We start from the raw sequence: 18,920 nt of genomic DNA, 5'->3' as shown, positions 1-18,920 counted from the left end.
TGTAACATCCTCATTTGGATCAGAAATTTGAAGTCATTTGAAACATGGATAATTCAGCTCTGATAATACAACATACATGCCTGGTACCCACACTGCCAGTCATTTTTCTACAAATGCCTTGAACTCACACACACGTTTCTCTCTTTCATGCCGCTTCTTGTCTCATCTCCCAGCTTCAGATATTCTTAATATCTCCCTCTCTCCTCCTCCTGCTTGCATAGCTCCTCCTTGGCTTAGTAAGGCACTGAATGCTCCTTTCTCCCTCTCATCCTGTTGCCCTTTCTGTGCATTTCCACTGCAGCAAACACATCGGATTATTTCCAGCTGAGCTTATTAAGGATGTTCTGGCTCACTAACAAGACTTCAACCATGAAATGTGAAATCAGGATTCCCTTTTGTGCTGCTTTGGTATTGCTTCTCAAAAAAGTGTCGGGCTTGTAACACTGAGGAGGAACACAGACGTGCTGAGAACAAATCGAACAGTAGTTGATCACATTTGAGTCTAATGTACTGTACATCATTTTTGTTGGACTGGGTTTCAGGGGCATGCCTGTTTCTGTAGGTTTTGAAGCAGATGGAGGACTATGACTTGTCCATGCTTTGGCTGAGGTTGCTCAGCTCTACTGGAACAAACAAGACAAAACAAGTGATGATGTTGTTAACAATAAGAACAGAGAGTTAAGGAGCCCTTCACATACAGTGTTGGCATGAGCAGAGAGTGGACACAACGTTTGAATCTGTAAACTTTAATTCTATCCAGTACAACAGTTCTGTTGCTCTTCACACCATGTTATACAGGTGTCCATTAAACTATGGAGAGATTGTGGAGGCTGCAGTTCTGAGGTGTACAGGGTTCGTCAGCCTCTCACATATCAGATTTCTTGTAGAACTGTTGTACTTGATTTATAGGAATAAGCTGCCAACATGTATTCTTTTTGGATCCACCCCCTGTACCCACATGCAGAATGTATTGTACACATGAAGAGTGGTAAACTTCTTGATGCACTTTATGTATCCATCATTGTCCTTAAAAAGTTGAAGAGGAATCTTTATCTCCTTTTGTCGGTTCCTTTGTTTTCCTCTGCCCCTTTGTATTTTTTGCATGTACGTTGAGCCAAATTTAACATGCCATCAGTCTCATATGGAACAGTATAATAATAACTGATTTTTTTTCTATGTACAGAGTTCTTGAAGCATTCCATACAAAGTGTGCTAGAGGTTCGGGTGGAGCTGGGGAGATGAGTGTCCGGATAGGGTGGTGTCTGTAGAGAAAGCTGGACACATCGATCCTCCTGCTGGACTGAGAAGCAAAGCAGAGAGTAGAATCTGTTTCCTTTAATAGTTGCTCCTCGGACATCTGTAAGAAAGGTCTGAGAGGCAGGCAAAGGGCAGATGGCAGCAGAAGTTTATGAGGAGGTTCCAGTGTTAAAGGGAAGGTCAGTTGAGCTGATCCTCGTACTGCTTCCTGAAACAGTCACCAGCCGGGAAAAACTCCCAGCAACGCTCCTGGTACATCTTCCATACGTAGGACTCCTTAACCAAGCAAAACACAGGAGATAGTGAGAGTTCACTTATAGCTTTATTATATCTAGAATATTGTTGTTGTTTTTTTAAAACTTTTTTCCAGCTTTCAAAGACTGAACCACTTAATATGCTTGATATAAGCTATGACCCCACGGAAGACAATGTTTCTTCCTGTTTCAGCAGCCAAGGTCAAACATGGTTAAATTCAAGTTGTATAGTAGGCTGTTGAGTGTATAATTCTAAGCAGGCTGATTTGAATTACTCTGGGTAACAGGCTCATCTGTGACAATATATTTATGTTTTTCAAAAAGATTTGGTTAAATTAATCTCCACTTTGGAAATTTCCAGTGGCTTTAACCCTTTTCAACCATGCACTGCACACATGCACACTCCATGTGAACGACGGTAACATTTTAGATGGCAATCTGACTAGATTTTACCTAATAACACATTCAAATCATTTTTGATACAGCGCAACAGTGAACTGCTGTTATCGCATCAACAGACAGACACACACCGCAGCTGTACTAATCAGCTGATCGGAGGAATCTGATCCCATTTCTGGGGCTGAGGTTGCCGAGGTGGTTAAAAAACTCCTCGGTGGCAAGGCCCCGGGGGTGGATGAGGTCCGTCCTGAGTTCCTCAAGGCTCTGGATGTTGTAGGGTTGTCTTGGTTGACACGCCTCTGCAGCATCGCGTGGACATCGGGGGCAGTGCCTCTGGACTGGCAGATCGGGGTGGTGGTCCCCCTCTTTAAAAAGGGGGACCGGAGGGTGTGTTCCAACTATAGGGGGATCACACTCCTCAGCCTCCCTGGTAAGGTCTATTCGGGGTACTGGAGAGAAGGATCCGCCGGATAGTCGAATCTCGGATTCAGGAGGTGCAGTGTGGTTTTCGTCCTGGCCGTGGAACAGTGGACCAGCTCTATACCTTCGGCAGGATCCTGGAGGGTGCATGGGAGTTCGCCCAACCGGTCTACATGTGTTTTGTGGACTTGGAGAAGGCGTTCGACCGTGTTCCGGGTCTCTGCTTTTTGCGGACGATGTGGTTCTGTTGGCGTCGTCGGGCCGTGACCTTCAGCTCTCACTGGAGCGGTTCGCAGCCGAGTGTGAAGCGGCTGGGATGAGAATCAGCGCCTCCAAATCTGAGACCATGGTCTTCGGCCGGAAAAGGGTGGAATGCGCTCTCTGGGTCGGGAATGAGATCCTTCCCCAAGTGGAGGAGTTCAAGTATCTCGGGGTCTTGTTCACGAGTGAGGGACGAATGGAACAGGAGATTGACAGACGGATCGGTGCGGCGTCTGCAGTGATGCGGGCTCTGCACCGGCCCGTCGTGGTGAAGAAGGAGCTGAGCCAGAAGGCGAAGCTCTCGATTTACCGGTCAATCTATGTTCCTACCCTCACCTATGGTCACGAGCTGTGGGTAGTGACCGAAAGAACGAGATCGCGAATACAAGCGGCCGAAATGAGTTTCCTCCGCAGGGTGTCTGGGCTCTCCCTTAGAGATAGGGTGAGAAGCTCGGTCATCCGGGAGGGGCTCGGAGTAGAACTGCTGCTCCTCTGCATCCAGAGGAGTCAGATGAGGTGGCTCAGGCATCTGGTTAGGATGCCTCCTGGACGCCTCCCCGGTGAGGTGTTCCGGGCCCGTCCCACTGGGAGGAGGCCCCGGAGAAGACCCAGGACACGTTGGAGAGACTATGTCTCTCGGCTGGCCTGGGAGTGCCTCGGGGTCCCCCCAGAAGAGCTGGAGGAAGTGGCCGGGGACAGGGACGTCTGGGTTTCTCTGCTCAGGCTGCTGCCCCCGCGACCCGATCCCCGGAGCAGCGGAAGATAATGGATGGATGGATGGATGGATAGTTTTAATAGATTTAATTGGTTATCAGAGGAGCTTACCAGTACACTGAGGCATCGTGAGATGATAAAATGAGTAGTCAATAGCTTGAAGCTGAGCTGTGCTAATCACATTAGAATATTACACTTATTATATTATGCTTAGAGGAAAGGAGCTTGCTTACCTGGCCAGTGTGCTCTGTTTCATCTTTGTTGATGAGGTACATCAAAAAGAATCTGAAACACATTTACCAGAAAATCACTGACAATATTATCACAAATATATCCACAAGCATAAAGACAAGACAACAGTGGCTAATTCCAGATAAAAACACAACTCTTCTTCTTACTTACACTTTGTGTGAGCTGTAATATGACCATAATGAACTTTATTCGAAAATCTAATATACAGAAAATGTGAAATTGATTTGATTGTGATTCTAATCTGTCATGTTCTGATTGTCTTTTTAGTTTCTAATGTCATGTTGTATGAATACTTTTCAGTTTACTTTGGTTGATCTGGGCTTTATCATGATTTTTGCTTTTGTTTTTCTCCTTTTAAGCGTTCTGCAGTGAGGTTATCTGGCTTCCTGTTCCAATCTGTGGGGCCTATTCCTTGTATTCTTCCACCACCGTGTCTTGCTTTTGGGACCTTCACCTTTTCGCCATGGATTGCAACATAATCTTACATTTTAAAGTAGTTATTTTTCTTTTTTTACATTCTTTGTCAGAAATCATTGTGTGACAAGTCCCAGTGTGCTCTGCATGTCTTTGTTCTGCTTTACTTTACTCTATTGTACCAAGTCAGCCTCAAAAGAAGGTTTTAGACCATCAGCTTAGGCATATTTAATTGTTATGACAAAGGTTTGATTTGTGAAGAAAGAAAAAATTCTAGCACAGTAAATTGTGGCCATGTACATGCCCTATTTCCAGAAAAGTTTGGAAAACACATAAGAAACCTACATTTATTATTTGTTGATTTATTTGAACCTTATTTAACAGACACAAATACAAAGTGAATGTTTTATCCTCGAGAAAAAAAAATCGATCTGGAATTTGTTGTCAGCAACATGCACAGACACACATCTTGTGAAAATTTTCATCGAGTCTGAGGAAAGGTCTGGAAATGACTCTTACATATGTGTGATCTTCCAAGTCCCCATGTCACACTGTATAACCAGTCAAGCAGCTGTGATTAATATAGCCGAATGGGCTTGGGAATACCTTAGAAAACCACTCAACACAGTCCACTGCTGCACCTAGGAATGTAACCTGAAACTGTACTACATTAGGAGGATGTTAAAGCTAAATCTAAAGCAGTGGATATATGTTCTGTGGTCAGATGGGTACATTTTTCAGCTTGCTTTTGAGAAAGACAAAAGAAAGATGAGAAAGACCTTCTAAACTGTTCTAAGCTACTAATCCATCCATCAGTTTATGTCCCTTATCCCGGATCAGGTCATGGGGGAAAGTAGAGATTTCCACCCCCCACTCTCCCAACCACTTTCTCCAGCTCTTCTTGAGGGACATCAAGAATTTTACAAGCCAGCAAAGAAATATAAATTTCTAGGGCTTCTAGGTTCACCCTGAAGCCTAATCCTGGTAGGACACGATGAAACACCTCTCCTGGGAGGCATTCAACTGCTATTTCAACTGGCTCCTTTCAATGAAGAGGAGCAACTTTACTTCACAGCTACCCTTCAAAGGAACCTAATTTCCACCGCTTGGATTTGCCATTTCATTCTTTCAACCACTACCACAGCTCACGTACATACAGCAGGTGAGGGTTGGAACATAATTCGGACGTACTGACGTTTCGCACTAAAACGTTTTGCATCGTTTCTCTGGGATTACTAAATACCCCTAAATTTCTTTTTATAAGTGACATACTTTTTCATTGTGAACCCTATCACACACAATTTGTTTTATTGTAACATCCATTTATATAGATCTTTGGTTTTTTGACACATTTTCACTTTTCAGCGGTGTGTCTGGTTCTCTAGCTTAGCATGGCTACCAAGCTGGTCTCCCTCCATCTCCTGCCTTGTTCTGTGTGCCAGATGTTTAGTTACTCCTCTGCTTCCTTTAGCAATAATGGTACATGTAACAAATGTAGTCTTTTTGTAGTTTTGGAGGCAAAGTTATCCGAATTAGAATCTCGGCTCCGCACCATTGAAAACTACCCGATAGCGAGCCAGATCACTGTAGCTGGTGTGGAACCACCTAGTGTAGCTAATCCCGTTATCTGTCCCCCTAGGCTGGCTGGGTAACGGTCAGGTAGAGGAAGCATAGCTCTAAAGTCAAAGCCATGGTTCACCATCAACCTGTCCGCGTTTCAAACAGATTTTCCCCACTCAGCGACTGAGGACAAAACCCTGGTAATTGGCAGCTCTGTAGTCAGAAATGTGGCATTAGAGACACCAGCGGCCATAGTCAAATGCATTCCAGGGGCCAGAGCGGGCGACATAGAATCCTATTTAAAACTGCTGGCTAAGGATAAGCGTAGGTAAAAAAAAAAGATGGTTATTCACATCAGTGGTAACTATTCCCAGTACGCCAATCGGAGGTCACTAAAATTAATGTTGCATCGGTGTGTAATTTTGCCAAAACAATGTCACAATCTGACCAGTGATGACATGTATAGCCGCATATCCTCCTACAATCGCTGGTTGTCCAGATGGTGTCTGTGGGAGAAGGATGTCATGACATTCTCATGACTTCTGGCCTAGTTACATCGTGTGCCTTGCTGACTGGTTCAGATGAATATTGTTGATAGTTAGAATGAGTTGTTTAACATTAGGCGCCTCCAGAGAGTGCCACGTACGGTTGTTTTGATAAAGACAAGCATAAAGAGGTATCACAGAAGGAAGACAGCGGACATTTTGTACATTCTGTATGCATATTTGCTGTGACAGTTTGTTCAATAAACTCCCCAATGGACGGCTGACCAACGCCTGATTCGACTCATTTTCTCCACAACATGTCCAGCAAACAACGTGGGCTACATAGATAATTGGCAATCTTTCTGGAGAAAACCTGGTCTGATGAGGAGAGACGGCATCCATCCCACTTTGGAAGGAGCGGCTCTCATTTCTAGAAATATGGACGAATTTATTAGTCACCCTAAAACATGACAACCCAGGGCTCAGACCAGGATGCAGAGTTGTAGTCTTACACACTTCTCTGCAGCTTCCCACCTGCTGCTACCCCCCAAAACCCCATAATGACTGTGTCTGCTCCCACACCACCCAAATTAAAGAAATCAATTAACACAAGAGGAGATAATCCAGAAAACCTAAAAAAATTCAAACAAAATCTTTAATTGAACGAAAACATGAAACTATTAAATGTGGTTTGCTGAATATCAGATCTCTCCTTTCGAAGTCTCTGTTAGTGAATGAGTTGATTTGTGATCATCATATTGATATATTTAGTCTTACAGAAACCTGGCTGCAGCAGGAGGATCATGTTAGCATTAATGAAGCAACTCCCTCTGACTGTTTAAATGTTCACGTTCCTGGAACCACAGGCAGAGGAGGAGGAGTGGCAGCTATTTTCAGATCAGGGTTACTCATCAGTCCCAGACCCAAGATTAGTTTGAGCTCTTTTGAATCTCTGATTCTCAGTTTTTCCCACGCAAAGTGGAAATCCCAGAAACCTCTTGTGTTTGTTGTTGTGTATCGTCCACCTGGCCCTTATTCTGAGTTTCTGTCTGAATTCTCAGAGTTTTTATCCCAGTTAGTGCTGAGTACAGATAAAGTCATTGTAGTGGGTGACTTTAATATTCATGTAGATGTTGAAAATGACTGCCTGAATATGAACTTTAATTCTATATTAGACTCTATTGGATTTTCTCAGAGTGTTCACAGACATACTCACTGCCTTAATCACACCCTTGATCTTGTTCTGACTTATGGCATTGAGAGTGAACAGTTAACAGTGTTCCCTCATAACCCTGTCTTATCTGACCATTTTCTGATAACCTTTGAGTTTACATTACTTGACTATACAGTTTCTGAGAAGAAATTTACATATAGAAGGTGTCTATCAGAGGATGCTGTAACCAGATTTAAAGAATTAATTCCATCATCCTTTTCTTCACTGCCATGTGCAGATATGACAGAGGACGACTACATAAACTTTACTCCAGCAGCATTTGACTCTCTTGTTGACAGCACTATAGTTTCAATGCGTACAGCACTGGACAATGTTGCCCCTCTGAAAAGGAAGGTAATCAGTCAGAAGAGGTTGGCTCCTTGGTATAATTCACAGCTGCGTGCTTTAAAGCAGACTGCAAGAAAGCTGGAGAGACAGTGGCGTTCCTCTAATTTAGAAGAGTCTCAGTTAGTCTGGAAAGATAGTTTAACAATGTATAAGAAAGCCCTTCGTAAAGCTAGAACTGCTTATTATTCATCATTGATAGAAGAGAATAAGAATAATCCCAGGTTTCTTTTCAGCACTGTAGCCAGTCTGACTAAGAGTCCGAGCTCTGCTGAGCCAGTTATTCCTTTAACTCTCAGCAGTGATGATTTCATGAGCTTCTTTATTAATAAAATTGTTTCTATCAGAGAGAAGATTGATGGAGTCCTTCCCACTATTATCAGTGATGTATCATCAAGTACAGCAGCTTTAGAAGTATCTTTAGAACCTGATTTGTATTTAGACGGCTTCTGCCCAGTTGATCTCTCTGAACTAACAACAGCAATAGTCTCTTCTAAACCATCAACTTGTGTTTTAGACCCAATCCCAACCAGACTGTTCAAGGAGGTTTTCCCATTAATTGACACTTCCATATTGGATTTGATCAATCTGTCTTTGTTGACAGGATATGTACCTCAGACTTTTAAGGTTGCTGTAATTAAACCTTTACTTAAAAAACCTACTCTTGATTCAGAAGTGTTGGCTCATTATAGACCTATATCCAATCTCCCTTTTATGTCTAAAGTTCTTGAAAAAATAGTTGCAGCTCAGCTTTGTGATCATTTACACAGAAATAATTTGTTTGAAGAGTTTCAGTCAGGATTCAGAGTGCATCATAGCACAGAAACAGCACTGCTGAAAGTTACCAATGATCTCCTCTTAGCCTCTGATAGCGGACTTGTGTCTGTGCTTGTCCTGTTGGATCTCAGTGCTGCATTTGATACGGTCGATCACAGTATCTTATTACACAGACTTGAACATGTTATTGGGATTAAAGGAACTGCATTAGGCTGGTTTAAATCATATTTATCTGATAGATTTCAGTTTGTTCTTGTAAACGAAGAATCTTCCTCACACACCAGAGTAAGTCATGGAGTTCCCCAGGGTTCTGTGCTTGGACCGATTCTTTTTACTTTATACATGCTTCCATTAGGTAACATTATTAGACAGCATGGCATAAATTTCCATTGCTATGCTGATGATACTCAGCTGTACTTATCTATAAAACCAGATGAAACCAATAGGTTGGTCAGACTACAAGCATGTCTTAAAGACATAAAGACCTGGATGACTCAGAACTGTCTGCTGCTAAATTCAGACAAAACTGAAGTCGTTATCTTTGGACCTGAGCGTTTCAGGGAGAAATTGTCTAGCTATATAGTTACTCTAGATGGTATTTCCTTGGCTTCTAGTTCTACAGTGAGGAACCTTGGAGTTATTTTTGACCAGAACTTATCATTTGACTCGCATATAAAACAGGTTTCTAGGACTGCCTTCTTTCACCTTCGTAATATTGTTAAAATCAGGAACATCTTGTCTCAGAGTGATGCAGAAAAACTAATTCATGCATTTGTTACTTCAAGATTGGACTACTGTAATTCTTTATTATTGGGCTGTCCTACATATTCTCTGAAAAGCCTTCAGTTGATCCAAAATGCTGCAGCCAGAGTTTTGACGAGAACTAACAGCAGAGATCATATTTCTCCAGTTTTAGCTTCTCTTCATTGGCTCCCTGTTAAATTCAGAATAGAATTTAAGATTCTTCTCCTCACATATAAAGCTCTTAATGACCGAGCTCCATCATATCTTAAAGATCTCATTGTAAGATATTTTCCTAACAGAGCACTTCGTTCCCAAACTGCAGGTTTACTTGAGGTTCCCAGAGTTTCTAAAAGTAGAATGGGAGGCAGAGCCTTCAGTTATCAGGCCCCTCAATTGTGGAATAAGCTGCCAGTAAATGTCCGGGAAGCAGACACCCTTTCCACTTTTAAGACCAGGCTTAAAACTTTCCTTTTTGATAAAGCTTATAGTTAGGGATGGCTCAGGTGATCCTGAAACATCCCATAGTTAAGCTGCTATAGGCCTAGACTGCTGGGGGGCCTCATCTGACACACCTTTCCTCACTTTACTCTCTTTATGTATATGTGATATTATTGTGGTCATTAACTCGTGTTTCCCTGTTCCAACAGATATCCTTTGAATGGTGTTACAGTGCCGCCGTCGCGGTGGCCCCCTGCCCCCCTCCCCCCCCCCCTTTTTCTGTCTTCTCAAACCCCAGCTGGTCGAGGCGGATGGCCACCCTTCCTGAGTCTGGTTCTGCCAGAGGTTTCTTCCTGTTAAAAGGGAGTCGTTTCTCTCCACAGTCGCCTCAGGCACGCCGCTCAGGCCGGGAGATTGGACCGAAAAACAAAAAGTTTTCAGTGCAATCTGTTGGTTTTCTTAGCTAGGAAATTGTTTTTGAATTGGCTCTATATGAACGAATTGGATTATTTTATGAATTATGATTATTATTAATTAATTGAATTCCAATTGGCTTGAATTGGACTTACTATCTAAGTGCCTTGAGATGACATTTGTTGTATTTGGCGCTATATAAATAAAAATTAATTGAAAAAAAAATTAATTAATTAATTAATAATCATGATGCTTTGTTTATAGGTGTAGATGTAAAGCAGAAAAACAACACAAACATATATTTAGGGCTCACCTTCACATCTTAATATTTGCAGGGAATGAAATAAACCAGATCCCGCTCATTCTGGTTGGCCCCCATGTTACAGTTATAATAGCACAAATACAGCCACACACCAACTCCAGATGGACTTACAAGTAGTTGGCCAAGTTGTGCTCCTGTAGTGTGTGCGTTTCAAAGCCATGTGGTACTGTATCAAAGTAGTCATTTCCGATTCCACAGATAAAACATTTGGTCTGCAAGAGAAGTATAACCATGTTAATCCATCTATGTTAAACAGCACATCTACCTGGCATCAATCTGCCTTTACCTTTCACCTAATATTGGGTATAGAATTGCAATTTCAATCTAAATATCAGATGATTATCCACACCATGATGCTAACACTCAGACTAGTTAGTCTAGAGACAAGCCCTGTGCATTCCCACTCATTTGATAAAATGTCTGTCATTAGTTGTGTCATATTGCATTGTTTTAAACAGTGCCATGCGTGTCTTTTACCTCCATGTCTTCTTTCACTTGTTCTTGTTGGTCCCTCAGCTCTCCAAAAGCATCAATGATCAGTCCTACAATAAACATTTCACAGAAAACAGGGATGTCAATATTAAATACTCAACTCCCACTGTACCACTCAAAAACTACAATCTGTTTTATCTTCTGGATCATTAGTGTCCAATGAGTCCAATAGTTCCCACAAGTTCTATATTCTATTTCCTTTTAAAATAAAACTTCAAATGAACAACGCTTCCGTGATTGTTGCTAAGGTCATGTCTCTGTGTGATACATTTAATGACCATATGGCACAAGTGTGTGACAAATAGAGAAATGTATTTTCAGTAGTGGTTATGGGCTGGGCTGAATTGGGATTTGGCATGAGCAGGGTCCTGTGGATTTGGTTAAATGTGACTGTACATTGTCATAACAAGGTCTGACAAAAGCTCTGAATGTCACAGTGGGGAAAACTGCCACCTGGTCACTAAAAAACTCTGGTTATACAAGAATACTAATGAAGCAACATACTAATTAAGGCAAGGCAAGTTTATTTGTTAAGCTATATTACATATACAATTTACCAATTTTAATGGCAGTTGTTCCATACTATATAAATAAAAATAGTTATCAATAAATGAATAAATGTACATATATGCATGTGTGTGTGCTCACCCTGGATAATGGCCAGTAGGATTACGATGACAAAGAAGAAGAATGTGATGTCAAAGATGATACGATAGATTTCGTACTCATCACCTGCCGGGTCCTCGATCTGGTCTCCAATCCCTCCACCTGCTCGCACACCTACATACATGTGGAACATGTAGCACTGGGGAAGAGAGTGAAAGACACGGGACAAGGTGCTCAGAGAGAGAGGATGAGCTGGATTCATAAAAGGAACCATCGGGATTCCTTTGGTGCTTAGGTAGGGTGCTTTTCATCCCAGCAAAAAATTTAATCCCCCAGATACCCTTGGGCAACACCCTGGTCCAGATATGCTTTTCAGTATAACAGTGTATATATGACAGAGAAAAGGGCAGTGCATGTACAAAACAAAATGTGATGCAAGTGTGTATCTGACTGAGTGAATGAGAAACACACTGTAAAGTGCTTTGTAGAACCTTAATCATTCTAAGATACAAAATAAGTATGGAGTAATTGACCATTTACCATTTTCTTTTAAATATTGCAATGATCTCTGCAAACTTCCAACATTTTAGCAAGTCAGTGACAAACATGTATTTAGAATCAGGACTTCCATCAGAACAAAGATGAAGATGAAGGCTAAGAGTGAACAAAAAAAGATTGACCCAGATCACCTCCTACTGGGGAGTTTTTTTCATGGAATCTGTCCACAAAGAGAGGAAAGGAACTTTCATCAGTTCATCCCCCCATCGTATAACCCCGTCACCCTCTTTAACTCCAGACAAGGCAGGGCTGCCACACTTACTCCCTTAATAGGAAACAGACAAGCTCTGAAGAAGGCCATGGATGGCTGACAGTAGGGGATTAGTAGGTGTCCTGATCGTTCTGGGTAACAGAAGGCTTCTTTCGCCCTTGGAAAACACACCATCAAGCCCATTTAAAGTGCTTCTTTCAGATGACTTGACAGATGGAAACAATTGCATCAAAACTTCATTAGTGTCTCTACCCTTGCTTTTTCCATACCACTGATACCTCCATCAAATTTGACCTGTATGACACATGATTATATTTCCTACTCAAGAGGAAATGTATCAAAGACACAAACTTTTGGATAAATGTTGGATAAATGATAAACAAACCAATTTTCAAACACATAATAGGGTAGCATGAATGTTTAATGGTTGAATCATCAAGATGAGATTAATAATAGTCCAGTTTAATATTTCTGAATCACAAAACTTGTTCACCTTCACCAAAGCTACATGCCAATGGTAGCTTATGCTGGATAGCTAACCAGCTCTGGTGTCACCAAACTGGTTTCCAGTTTCAAATAGTCTATTCAGAATAAAGCTTTGCTTAGCAATGAAAGCCCAGGTTAGTAGTATAAAATTAGCCACTGTTAATGTAACACTCAATATTGCTTTTTGAAAAGCTACCAAATGTCTGAAAAGGAAACCAATGAAAATGGTCTTCCAGCAGCTCAGCTGGTGTGCAGACAGAGCCTGCCAGTGAATGATGACAAGACTGAAATCTCTGACCCATGCTGCTTTATCCATAAATGGATGCATAATAATGACTACATCGTCTCAGTCAGACGGGGATTCACTGACAATATCAGCCAAAAAAGGAGTAAGCCACATCCAGAGCCATGAGTCTAAGCAGCAACCAAACCAAAGCATGGTCTCATTTTATCGAACTTTTGGGTGACATTTTTTACTTACTGTCAACATGTCATCACACTTCATATCTGGTAGTTCTCCATCTTCACTCTTGTTGTAGAACTTCCTGAAGAAATTGAAGGCAACAACTGTGTAGAGGTACACCACCACTGCTAACAGGCCAACAGTCAACACCAGCTGTAGGAAAATGGAAAAAAGACCAAGCTGCTGTCATGCAGAACACTTCTTAATCAGCATTGTCAGCTTTTTAACCGGTGCACCCTCTACATATTTTGAAAAAATATATACATTGATGCAGGGATAATCTTGATTTTGTAATCAAGCAGTAACTCACTTAACTATTATTTTTGTTGTCAAACACATTCTTGCAATTTTTTTCTTCACTTTATGAAATTCAATTGCAGTTGGATGTTTCAAATCCATATTTGTGTTTTAAGGGAGCGCTAAGAATTTGTAAATCAAAGAAAAAGATACCAGTCTGTACAAATAACACATGTAAACAAAGTAAGAACCATTTAACCAAACCCTGTTATTTAGAATACTTTATTTCTCTATTTCGATTTATTTCATGCCAAAATTGTGAAAGTCAAATAGTATATGTAGTTGTTTACCTGTTTGCCATTGTGTGTCACTGAGGAGAGGATGGTGCGCAAGGTCTTAAAACCCATGGCTATGTCCAGGAGATGAGCAGCAAAGAAGAAGTTGTTATAGTGACCCAGAATTGACATGGTCATGTACCACGCCAGATACAGGAAGGACTACAGCAAGTAAGTAAAAGACAGGTTAGTCAAGATACTGCTGTGACTGCTGCTGCAAAACTACAACATAACTGATAACTCTTAGATAGATGTGTGTTTAGTTTGCTGCTACATATACATGGCTTATAAACACACCCTTACATCAACTGCTCATAAGAAGTAGTACCTGAGTTATTACAGTTAAGAGAAGAGGGGCCTCATTTTTTACACTGTAAATGAGAGTAAACTATATCAACAATAATACAGGTTTTGCTTTCTATAATCAGACTTCCTGTTAAAACTTACTAACAACAGATCCTATCCTCAGAGCAAAATGCACTCCAAAAGTCATTAGAAGTTGGCATGAAATAGGTAACCGCCTCAAGAAGCCTCAACTTTCAACATTTTTTAAGTCACTAAATTAAGTTCCTCAAAATAGTGTTTTTGTGGTGATTTTAAAAATCACTCCTCTGACATTTGTTCTGCCCACTGCTCTCCCAGTTTCCTTAACACCTCCACGAAGCTTCTGTTTGAAAGACTAAGTGGATTTTTTTTAAACAAAACACACAATTTCACCACGTTTATGGTTCAAGCTTTGGACCAGTGACATCATCATAGGATAATATCACATCATATTTTAGTCTATTTAAGGATTGCATGTTTGGGCCTGACAATGTTTCCATTATGTCAAGATCATGTTTGCTTTGTCCCAAGGGGATGAAGTTTGTTTCATTATATAGTCCGGGAGGTCAAGATTCCATCAAGAAAAGTAGATGCAGATCACAGGCTGATACTTTGGGCTTCAACCTGGCTCAAATCCAAACAAATAGGTTATGTCACAGTTTTCTACTCCACATCCAACTACGTCTATGATTACAACTAGCCTGGGAATTCCCATGCTGCTTTGCACGCGATTTCATTCACACTGCAAAGGCAGCCTGGAAACCACCACCCTTATTTTTGCCTGAGTTAGGGAACCAATCACAGAACGGGGGGGCAGCAAGACGATGACGACGTCTATGCGCGACACCAAAGCTTGTAGAGTGTTAATCCAACATGGCAGCGGACACAACGTTACCGTTCGATGCAGCCTTAGAAATGTTTTAAGTAGCTTAGAACACAAGTTTACTTTTAAAAAAGAGCAACGTTTGGCGTTGAAAGATTTCATTGCCAAGAAGGATGTACTTGCTCTGCTACCAACAGGCTTTGGCAAAAGTCGCTCTACATACGTCATCTGGTGTAAGTGATACAATTGGCTATGAATCGCGCGCAAAGCAGCATGGGAAGAACCAGACGCCATTTGATAGACATTCGTAGCGCCCAATAAACGGCTCTAGACATTCGTAAACCACGCCTCAAATAGGACAAAATGCACACCTAGTTCCCAGACCACCATCTCATCGAGATGTGGACGCGTCAGCCAGGCTAGATTACAACGCTTTATCTACAGAATAAGGAGATATGCTTTGGCTAAAGGTAGAACATTAGCCTCAGTTAAACTTTGGAATGTATTTTTAAAGACTATATGCACAGGAGGAATGATGATAGCAAGCAAAACCACTTCCATATGGTGCAGTGTTACAAAGATAGCAAACACGAGAGTGGAAATGTATAATTTCAAATGTTTGCAAGTAATATAGATGAATATGAGCTGGACCATGTCATACATTACTGTCAGACATAGCAAAATAATCTTAACTTGATATATATATGAACTGTATCAGATATCACAAAGATAGAATTAAAAATAGAAAAAAATTAAATTGAAAAATCTCTTCAATAGATTCAGCAATTCATTTGCATGTGATCAAAACTGCAGAGTGCTTTGTGTGTTAAACACTTGCATTATCTGTGAATACAACACCAAGCTTCCAGATCTGGTACTTGATATCAATGGAGTTCAGCCTAGTAAGAGATGGGGAGAAGGTTGGGTCTTTATCACAACATAGTAAACAAATTATTTTCATGTGTGAATAAAAACAAATTTACTTGAATGATGCTCTGTGTTATATTATCTGACCACCACAAACATACAAACATTGCTTTTTAGAAAACTTTTTAAAGAGATAACACAGTTTTTCCATTTTTCCATGGCACAGCGCTTACACAGCTGCAAGTGAGCTGTCTCTTCTGGGCTTTCTTTTTTTGTGTGCATCACTGAAGTCCAGAGCTGCTTTGTCCAATCCCAGCAACTCACTAATGCGGTCATGGCCATAGAATTCCCCGTACTTATCCATTACCTGAGAAAAAGCAGGTGTTAGTAGAACAGCATGTCAAAATACTTCACTGGAACTGTTTTTTTTTTTTTTTTTCTCAAATCAAACTTCAGCTATGCAGGTACCAAGGTGTTCTTTCACCAAAAACAAATCTGGACACATGGACCAACCCAGAGCAAGCACAATCCTTAATGTTGGGCTGCCAGTACATCATCTTCACTTTCAGGGAGTTGTCAATATGACCAATATGATTATTGAGTGTTTGTATGAGGTTATTAGGTCAACACCTACCTTTCTCTTTACAAACTTATCCCAGTAGTTGTTGGGGAAAGATCTGAAAGTCATGGGAAAAAAAAAGATTATACTAATTCAATTTAAAGTAACTGTAACAGTGAAAAAAGGCAAATATCATAATTTGTAAATATTTTCGCCCAATCATGGTCAAACTCCATCATCAGGTAGGAGACCTGCCTAACGAGTCAGCATAAATGACAAGAACCCTTACCACCTACAACACTTGTTCACCGTAACATGAGAAGTACGTCAGGAACTAGGTCTTGGGTTGCATTATCTATATCCTTCTGCTAAATCTCTCATGCAGGCTTGGCCTACTCACTGTGTGTTGATAACTAGTCTGTCCCACTGTCCTTTGATGTCATCCTCAGATGGTTGCTCTGTTATGTAAAGACCATCAAATTCCAGCTTCCTGGCCACTTCCTTTTCCCGCTTAAAGATCACAAGTGGCACCTAAATAACACATACACAAACACGGGTATAGGACTGCTGTTTCATGTAAAGAAATTCATATCCTAAGACTTAAAATACTTACTAAATATAAAAAATGCTGATTAAATGGCTGACTTTTATGTGTGACTATACCGTATCATATATGTTATGTTTTTTTGCATATGACAGACGCTCACTAGCCCCTAGACGCCCTCTTTCCACTTAGTGTACAATCTCAGGGTGCTGGAGTTGGGGTGCAACCCAAGTGCATTGGGAGGAGTTTTTTTATCTTGATATCAGTAGCTTCTATCTCCTCCTTTGGCCAGGTTATTATACCAGTGGGGTATCTGATGAATAGCTTGGCATATATGTTGATGACTCAGACTTTGTTCCATGAATCCCATTCAGGACCTGCCTTACTCTTTGTAGATACTTGGTTGTGGCTGACTTCCTTGTGGCCTCTAAATGTGCCTTATTTGTACCTGTCTTGAACGTCTACTGTGGTGCCCTCTGGTAGTTCAACCCTTTCAGTCATGATCACCTTGCCTCTCTTTAATATAATTAGGCCACATTTATCTAGTCTGAATGACATACCGATGTCCTTGCTGTATCCTAGTAAGGTGTATAAGTGAGTCGATGTCTCGCTCAGTCCCGGCATACAGCTTGATGTTGTCCATGCAGAGGAGGTGGCTGATGGTTGCTCCACTTCAGAACTGGTCTCTTCTTGCATTTTTTGGGATGATGTGGTAGGTGGGGTTCAGGCCTATGCAGAACCACAGCGGGACAGAGCATCTCCTTGGTAGATACCACACTTGATGTTAACTTTTGCAACTGGCTTAGAACTGGCCTACACGGATGTCTTTCACTGTAACATTGAGTTCTTGATGAAGGCTCTTAGTGTACTGTTGATGTTGTAGAGTTCCAAGCATTCTAATATCCATGTGTGCGGCATTGAGTCGTTGGTTTTCTTGTAGTCAATCCACGAGGTGCACAGATTTGTATGTCTGATCTTGCAATATTGACTTACAGTTCTGTCAATCAGTAGCTGGCGTTTAGCTCTTCAAGCATTATTCGCGATTCCCCTGTGGGCCCCGCTCACGTATCGAGCCATGTGCCTTTTCATCTCATCCGCTATAATTCCTGACAAGAGCGTTACAGAGGCAGGTTATTGCCCGATAGTTGGATGGAACTGCACCTTTCTAGGGAACTCCCATGATCAGGACTGTCCAACCTTGAGTAAACAGTCTGGGTGGGTCTCATCCATCAGCAGCTAGTTCATTTGTGCCACCAGGCTTTCATGGAGTGCATTTTGATTCTTCTATCATGTCAGGATCTGATGCAGTCCAGCTCTTCATACTTGAGACTCTTTCTTGGAAGTTTGTCACTGTTATGGTCACTGGTTCCTGTTCCCAGAAAAAAGTCACGGCCGCTGAGTGGCCCAATAATGATGATGTTCAGCCTCCAGAACAACATCAAAACAGCCATGAGAAATCGTCTGTCCGAGGCAAAAGTCCAAAACCTCATGACAACAGCCTCTGCAGCAATCCGACTCGAGATATTTGATTACGCACAAGCGGGTACGCAATTCAAGTCCATGCAGACCAGGAGGAAGGTGTGAGTCTCTGCGTTCAGGCCACAGCAGGTCATATTTTAAGTATAATCGTTTAATTTCATTGTTCATATGTAGCTACTGGGGCCACAGTCAGTGGTTTTATCACTGCGGAGAAAAAGTTACATGTAGGCTATACATCTGCTTGATGTGTGTCGGTGTGGGATTCTCTGTTCAGCTTGTTCGGACTGAATATTAATTAAAAATGAATAAAAAGTTAAATGCGATTGAATATGTCATTCTTATCATTTTTAAAATGAAAAATGAACTCTGTCCCCAATCTTTGACTCCATGGGGAGAACTGCGCCATACTGCTCCTTGTGTTGTTCATTTTGTAGCAAAGCATCTCTAAGATAACTGCAGTTAAGGTCTCACTACATCAGCTTATTGGTCTCGGTGATGGTCCCAGCAGGTATATCTATATAAACAATGGAATCTGCTATCACAACTAGAGGTCAATGAGATGCAACAAAGATGCAACATCAAAGGGGAGTGAGGACAACTGTTCTGGGGGGATACGTCAGCATCCCCACCATCCGAGAATGGGTACAAATTCCTGTTACTGATAAAC

The 18,920-nt window shown here is 41.4% G+C and overlaps 1 protein-coding gene across 8 annotated transcripts in view; it reads right to left on the bottom strand.

Annotated features, from left to right (window-relative positions):
* The window catches only part of ryr2a (ryanodine receptor 2a (cardiac)), a 287,428-nt gene that overhangs the window by 1,944 nt on the left and 266,564 nt on the right, over positions 1-18,920 (bottom strand). For all 8 annotated transcript variants that reach the window (XM_075456990.1, XM_075456994.1, XM_075456991.1 and 5 more), the window contains 11 exons: positions 16,631-16,761; positions 16,306-16,348; positions 15,905-16,038; positions 15,643-15,703; positions 13,673-13,819; positions 13,104-13,238; positions 11,410-11,566; positions 10,747-10,811; positions 10,381-10,481; positions 3,539-3,590; positions 1-1,533 (listed from right to left, as the gene is read on the bottom strand). The exon at positions 1-1,533 is cut by the window's left edge and continues 1,944 nt beyond it. In XM_075456990.1, the coding sequence (XP_075313105.1) occupies positions 1,438-1,533; positions 3,539-3,590; positions 10,381-10,481; positions 10,747-10,811; positions 11,410-11,566; positions 13,104-13,238; positions 13,673-13,819; positions 15,643-15,703; positions 15,905-16,038; positions 16,306-16,348; positions 16,631-16,761 (1,122 nt within the window). In that variant the 3' untranslated portion in view covers positions 1-1,437. The remainder of the gene's footprint in view (positions 1,534-3,538; positions 3,591-10,380; positions 10,482-10,746; positions 10,812-11,409; positions 11,567-13,103; positions 13,239-13,672; positions 13,820-15,642; positions 15,704-15,904; positions 16,039-16,305; positions 16,349-16,630; positions 16,762-18,920) is intronic.

This window comes from Odontesthes bonariensis, chromosome 23 (assembly GCF_027942865.1).
Source record: "Odontesthes bonariensis isolate fOdoBon6 chromosome 23, fOdoBon6.hap1, whole genome shotgun sequence".
In the NCBI taxonomy this organism is placed as follows: domain Eukaryota; kingdom Metazoa; phylum Chordata; class Actinopteri; order Atheriniformes; family Atherinopsidae; genus Odontesthes; species Odontesthes bonariensis.
This window is presented reverse-complemented; position numbering and strand designations above follow the sequence as displayed.